The sequence below is a fragment of the Sprattus sprattus genome (genome assembly GCF_963457725.1).
Source record: "Sprattus sprattus genome assembly, chromosome: 8".
NCBI classification, from domain to species: Eukaryota; Metazoa; Chordata; class Actinopteri; order Clupeiformes; family Clupeidae; genus Sprattus; species Sprattus sprattus.
Genome location: NC_137927.1, coordinates 1,820,209 through 1,827,815, shown reverse-complemented (window position 1 = coordinate 1,827,815; position 7,607 = coordinate 1,820,209). Strand labels below are relative to the sequence as shown.

Here is a 7,607-nt window from a genome sequence, read left to right as displayed (position 1 = left end):
TCTCTGACTACAGAGATGCACCCCTTCGGCAGTCTGACCATATATTTCTGTTTTAAATGCCTTCTATTGGTCATCTTTAATATAACATATGATAATAAAACAGTAACAAGAACATCCACTCTACCCTCCATCATTTTAACATCTCCCATAATATTCCACATTCTTATTATTCATTATTATTAATTATATAGGATTATTATATACCAAGCATAAGAAAAACATGGAAAGAATCACAGACAAAATGTCTTTATTTATTTGCATCTTCTTGATTTGACCAGATTATAGACTAGTATCCTACACTGGCTGCACAACAAGCAAAAGCACAATAAATGTCCGTTCAGTCCAATATTTTTTACTTGTCAATCTGAATTTCTTTGCTAATAATTTGATTAGCACATATACCTTACCAGCATGAGTACATAGCACAAAACGGGCAGGTGTATTTGGAGTTTCCAACAGACATATCTACATAAGTGTACTGGTTGGAATTCTTTAACTGCAACAATAAATAAAAAACATCAGACATCATTTTCCTAGCCCAGGTGCACCAGACTCATGACTGTGGTGTATCCATGCTGCAGTCCGTCGGTGTCTGTGTGTGAAAGTGTAAAGTTCTCTTTGACTATGCGGTCACAGCCAATTTCACCATTTCCAAAAAATCCAAAAAGGGGTACATTGGGGAAGAGCTTCCGGAAGGCTCCAGCCTCAACATTGCGTTGGTTGTTATAGTAGTTGTGCCCGCGGCCAACGCAAGCAAACATGAGCCCGATGGTGTTGTGTTCAGGAATGTGTGCAGCCTTCAGACGCTGCAACACAGCCTCAGCTGCGGTGGCACTGCTCACTTCCTGTTCCAGCAGCACGGAGGCTCCCTGGACACGAGTGCCACTCAGCGCCAGACCCACCACTCCGTACGCCCCAGCAGAACAGCTGGAGAGAAGAGAGACAAACATTACTACTCCATACGCCCGGCAGAACAGCTGGAGAGAAGAGAGACAAACATTACTACTCCATACACCCGGCAGAACAGCTGGAGAGGAGGGAGACAAACATCCACTCACACAGAAGATTTGAAAGGCATTGCTGACAATCAACAGTTTTCCATACTTAAACAGGGCACTACTGTTCAAAAGACTGGAAGTTAAGTTCAGAGGTCAGAGGGTAGTGTCACAGGTCAGGGGCCTCATGTATACATGTTGATCATTCTAGTCTATTGGCTGTGGACATCTGATGATAGATGGCACATTGGCATCTTTAACTCATAGTGATGCATTATGTAGAAGTGCTCTGAGCCTTGAAGAGGGTTCCAGCAGCACATTAGCATCTTTAACTCATAGTGATGCATTATGTAGAAGTGCTCTCTGAGCCTTGAAGAGGGTTCCAACAGCACATTGGCATCTTTAACTCATAGTGATGCATTATGTAGAAGTGCTCTCTGAGCCTTGAAGAGGGTTCCAGCAGCACATTGGCATCTTTAACTCATAGTGATGCACTATGTAGAAGTGCTCTCTGAGCCTTGAAGAGGGTTCCAGCAGCTGTACTGGTTGAAGCCCTAATGATGAGGAAAAAAGCGATAGCTGCCCAGTTATTGTCCTCAGCTTGCTGTATCTCCCAGCAACATCTCAGACAATGTACCAGACCTCCTGTTGTCATTCTCTGAAGCGGACTCAAGTCCTACCTATCTGGCTGGTCCTTCAGCATATTATGTTTCAAACTGCTTTTCCACTGGTTTGGTTCTTAGAGTTATTTTCTTCTCAACATAGGACCCTACTTTACTAGATACACAGCACGGATTCTTCCCGCAGACAAAGGGCATTGTTAAAAGCTATTTGGATTACCAGGACACATTCATTTGGTCATTTCATAACATGCACAGGGTTCAGGTCATTCAAGCCCATCAAAAGGGTTGTACATTCAGAGAGGCACCTCCATCTTGTTTTCAATGCATGACAGGCACATCTCATTTAATCTCAACACAGTTTGACACTCAGTTATTAAATTGACCAATAACTTAAGGGAAATTTCAGGTTCCTTATCGCAGGAACTGCGATATAATAAACGGGACTTGACCTAGTGTCATGGACTGGTTCGAAGAACGTATTCATTCACGCCGCTAGGCAGGGAGAAGCGCGCCGTGCTCTGGCCCCGCCCCCACCGGAGCCTATAAAAACCACAGCGCGCTGCTCTATCATTCTTTTTCAAAATCTTCGCGTAAGATTTGGACTCTGAGATTATTCTTATTCACTGCCAGCAACGTGTTAGACTAGCTAGTCTCTGACTAGCCTGCTAGCGGGGTTTGCGAACCTCGTGTTGGTGATAGTGTGCTTATTATTTCTCTGTGTGCTTAATATTTCTCCTTTTTTACAGAAATGTCGCGACAGAGCTACCCGGGGTGTGGCCATGCCAAGGAGAAGGGCGACCGCCACCGACGTTGTGTTTTCTGCCTCGGTAGGGAGCACGCGGAGGCGGCGGTGGGTGGCACTGACTCCGGGTGCAATGTATGTGCTATGATGACCGTAGCCAGGGCCAGGAGACGTTTTGCGCTATGGGAGCGCGATAACACAGCGACTGCAGTGCCAACCGGGGAGCGGCACCCGGTCGGGCTGGTCGCCTCCTCGGCCCCAGGCAGTTCAGTGCCCGGTGACCGCCCGGGCGGGGCTGTCAGTCCCCTTTCGCCTCGCCTGCCCTCTTGGTCAGCCCAGACCCTGAGGTTGTGGAGTTACCCTCCGGATTTGCTGTTACCTCCGGTGGGCAATTTGATTTTGGGCTAGAGACAGAGTGTCTGGTGGACTACTCTTATGCCTCGGGCGAGGAGGAAGAGGAGGAGGAGGAGGGGGAGATGGATGTGGCGCTACCACGGGCTAGCTAGCCCCCGGTCACATAATCAGCAGCTCCACGAGGTGGCGATGAGAGCGGCGCACGCTCTGAGTCTCCCTCTCCCTCCTCCGCCCAAGGGACGATCATCCCTGCTGGACGGGATGTTTTATGGGGGCCCTCCAGTGGTGGCACAGTGCACCCTCCCCGTCTTCGAGGAGGTGCACGAGGAGGTTAAGGCTACGTGGGGCACGCCCTACTCGGGGCGAGCCCCTGTGCCAGGCTTTGGATGCTACATGAACGTAGACAAGGCGGAGGAGTTTGGCTACCTCACTTTCCCTCCGGTTGAGGAGGCGGTTGCGGGCTACCTAGCCCCTTCCACCCCCACGATGCGCCTCGGTCATGGACCCCAGTTGCCTACTGGGGTGGCCAGGAATCAGGCGGTGCTGGCGGAGAAAGCCTATTTAGCGGCTGGGCAGGCGGTGTGTTCTACGAACACGGCCGCGCTGTTACAGCGCTATCAGGCTAAGCTCCTGGCAGAGCTTGCAGCATCGCTGGGGGAGGGCAACGAGACCGTAGTGGAGCTCCGGCGAGCTACTGATCTCACGCTGCGTCTGACGCGGTGCACTTCCCAGGCTCTGGGGAGAGTCATGGGAGCGAGCGTGGCAACCAACCGGTCGTTGTGGCTTACTCTGTCCAAAATGACATACAGGGAGAAGGTGCCATTTCTCGACGCACCAGTCTGCGTCCACGGCGCGTTTGGTGAGGCTGTAGCGTGCATGTCTGCTAAGTTCGTGGAACAGCAGAAGAGCAAGGAGGCGTTCCAGGCGTGGATGCCTCGCTCAGGGAGCTCCGACACCCAGTTTGCGTCGGGACAGCGAACCCCGAGTGCTGGGCAGAAGAGGAGATGCAAAGATGCAAGCCGGAGCTCGAGGGTGGAACAGGCATCAGTTCCACCCCGCGGCACAGCCGCAAGCACAGCCACAGATAGCGCGCTCTGCACAGGGCGCTACCCACTAGGGACAGCGTGGCCGTGGCAGGGGCTACAATAAGAATCCGTCGTCCTTAGAGAGGGTCCTTGTCCACGGAGGGGAGAGTGGTGGATCCCTGGCCACCGAGGAAAACTTTGAGTCGCTCTGATGCACAGATCATGACAAGCACGGTAAAAGTATCCCAACAAGCACAACATTCAAAGGTTCATGTCATTCACCCTGCCCCTTCGGGGCCAGTCATAAGGCATGCTTGTGTAACTCCCCCCGCAACGCAGCCCCAGCGTTTGCAAAACAATTTTTTTATTCAAACCATGTGGGGGCAGCCCTCAACCTCACCCCCCTCCTTATGCGGAGCGGGGACAGGTTTAGGTTTAGAAAGATTGACAATGAGCGGTTTAGAAACCGACAGATTCCACCTGAAGCCCAGCCCAGCCGACTGTGCGGACGGTTGGTGCGCATGCGCAGCACCACCATGGGTGCTAAGGACGATTACAGACGGCTACGCACTGCAATTCTCCCGCCCCCCTCCGAGGTTCAGCGGTGTGATCCAATCAGTCGTGCCTCTGGAGCAGAAGAGTTTCCTATTGGAAGAGATAAGCTCACTGCTCAAGAAGGGTGCTATAACAGTGGTCCCTCCCGGAGGCGTATACAGCCGATATTTTCTCATCCCAAAGAAGGATGGGAATTATCGACCCATACTAGATCTACGCACGTTGAACAAAGCATTAAAAAGGTTGAAGTTCAGAATGCTGACTCCACGAAAGCTCATTCAGTGCATACAGCCAAACGATTGGTTCGTCTCAATAGATCTAAAGGATGCATATTTCCATATACCGATTTGCTGCAGACACCAGAGGTTTCTGAGGTTTGCGTTCAAAGGAACAGCATACCAATTTCGTGCCCTCCCTTTCGGCCTGTCTTTAGCCCCTAGGGTGTTCACGAAATGCGTGGACGCAGCAGTCGCTCCATTAAGGCAGCGAGGAATACGTATCCTCACTTATCTGGACGATTGGCTGATATGCGCACGATCAAAGTCAGCGGTGGAGCAGGACTGCCATCTAGTGGTGGCACACCTGCATCGACTAGGCTTTGTTATAAACAGGGAGAAAAGTGCGTTGGTCCCCCAACAGCGCCCCGTTTCTAGGCATGGTACTGGATTCCACCTCAATGAAGGTGTCTCTGTCCCCAGCAAGGATAAGGGCCATTCAATCATGCACTCGCCAGTTCAGGCAGGGGCGGACGGTGACGTCTCTCTGCTGCCAAAGGCTGCTAGGGATGATGGCGTCAGCCGCGGTTGCGTTACCCCAAGGGCTATTACGCATGCGGCCGTTTCAAATATGGTACATCTCCATGAAGCTCAGCTCCACCAGAGACAGGTACCGCAAGCTGACAGTGAACGCCAGATGCATGAAGGCGCTGGTGATCTGGAAATCACCCCGGTTCTTCGCCACAGCGGGCTCGCATGGTCATGGTCATCACATACTGGTGAGGACAGACAACACTTCCGCTATGACATATACAAATCGCCAGGGGGGGGTGCGTTCTCAGTCACTGTATCAATGGGCGAATCGCCTGCTCTTATGGGCAGCAGCGCATTTTCCCTCAGTCAGAGTGGTACACATACCAGGCAAGCTCAACTACGGAGCAGACCTACTATCGAGGGGCAACCCTCGGGCGACGGACTGGGCTCTGCACCCTCAGGTAATAGAACAGATATGGCAACGCTTTTACAAAGCGGAGGTGGATCTGTTTGCCAACAGAGAGAACACCTGTTGCCCCCTATGGTTCTCACTGGGGGGCGACAGTCCCCCGTTGGGCGTGGACTCGCTGAGCCACCAGTGGCCGCACTTGCGTCTGTATGCTTTTCCCCCGATCACTCTTATCCAACCGCTATTAAGCAGAATATCGGTCGAGAGCAAGGAATTATTATTAGTGGCCCCCCACTGGCCCAGTCACCCGTGGTTGGCAGGCCTAATCAGAATGTCTGTGCAGCCATCATGGGAACTACCTCTGAGGAGGGATCTCCTAACGCAGGCGCACAGGTCGATCTGGCATCCTCAGCCAGAGCTGTGGCGACTCAGGGTTTGGCACCTGAAAGGCACAAGCTTCTAGCCTCAGGTTTGTCTGACTCGGTGGTGGCAACGATACAGAGTGCGCGGGCAGCTTCGACCCGATCGCTGTATACGTTAAAGTGGCGCAGGTTCGAGAAGTGGTGTGTTGAGCGTCAACAGGACCCTATCAACTGCGCACTGGGCGTCATTCTAGAATTTCTCCAGCAGTTATTTGATGAGGGGAAGGCGGCTTCCACTCTCAAGGTCTACCTGGCAGCCATCACCGCCTGCCACGCAGGAATTAATAATAAATCCCCGGGCTGTCACTCATTAGCGTCACGCTTCATGGCAGGCGTGAGACGTCTCAGAGTGCCGGACAGACACCTGATACCGTCATGGGATTTACTGATTGTATTGCCATTTGAGCCCCTGGAGACAGCGGACATAAAATATGTTTCATTGAAAACGGCGCTGTTGTTGGCATTGGTGTCAGCAAAACGCGTTAGTGACATGCAAGCCCTGTCTGTCAGTCCATCGTGCCTTCAGTTCTCGATAGCTGGGGACAAGGTAGTGATGAGACCGAATGCTGCATACACACCCAAGGTGGTAACAACCCCGTTCCGCAATCAGGTGATTGAGCTGGCAGTGTTCTCGCCTCCCCCGTTTGCGTCAGCAGAGGAGGAGTGCTTGAATACATTGTGCCCGGTGCGCGCCATTCGTGGCTACGTAGAGCGCACCAAAACGTTCCGACGGTCAGATCAGCTGTTTGTATGCTTCGGGGCGCAGGCAAAAGGCAGACCTCTATCTAAACCCAGCTTATCCCGGTGGATAGTGGAGGCTATAGTGTTGTCTTATACAAGTTTGTCTCTTGACCCCCCCGCTAAGCTTTGTGCGCATTCGACGCGGGGGGTCTCCTCTTCCTGGGCCTTGCTGAAAGGCATGTCAGTGGAAGATATATGCAAGGCAGCAAGCTGGAGCTCTCGCCACACTTTCATTAGGTTCTATATGTTAGATGTGACGCAGCCTAGTTTCTTGCAAGGCATTCTGCGGGCCAGCAATGCTGTACCGCCAGAGCCTGAGGAGGATTAGAATAAGATACTCGTTCATCGGTTCTACGTGGTAGAATGCATGAACGAGGTACTAAACATAAGAATGTTAAATTAAACATAGGTTCATCTGCCTCTGCTTGTCACGACGCAACAAACCAACCAAGGGTCGAATCTATGGACAAGGGGATAGTGATTCCCTCAACATACAGCCGCGGAAAAAATTAAGAGACCACTTCAAAATTATCAGTTTCTCTGGTTTTACTATTTATTGGTATGTGTTAAAGTAAAATGTACATTTTTGTTTTATTCTATTACCTACTGGCAACATTCCTACCAAATTTCAAATACAAATATTGTCATTTAGACCATTTATTTGCAGAAAAATGACAATTGGTCAAAATAGCAAAAAAGATGCAGTGTCTTCAGATCTCGAATATTGCAAAGAAAACAAGCTATTATTCATTTTTAAACTACAAAATACTAAATGTTTTAACTTAGGAAGAGTTTAGAAATCAATATTTGGTGGAATAACCTTGATTTAAAATCACAACTCTCATGTGTTTCGGCATGCTCTCCACCAGTCTTTCACATTGCCGTTGGGTGACTTTATGCTACTCCTGGCGTAAAAATTCAAGCAGCTCGGCTTCTTTTCATGGCTTGTGACCATCCATCTTCCTCTTGATCACATTTCAGAGGTTTTTTAT

General features: G+C 50.6%; 1 protein-coding gene across 1 annotated transcript in view; it reads right to left on the bottom strand.

Moving 5' to 3' along the window:
- Positions 1-263: 263 nt before the first annotated feature.
- Positions 264-7,607, bottom strand: part of fbxo22 (F-box protein 22) — a 76,393-nt gene continuing 69,049 nt past the window's right edge. Inside the window, exon 7 of the mRNA XM_080844020.1 lies at positions 264-927. Within this exon, the coding sequence (XP_080700146.1) occupies positions 534-927 (394 nt within the window). The 3' untranslated portion in view covers positions 264-533. The remainder of the gene's footprint in view (positions 928-7,607) is intronic.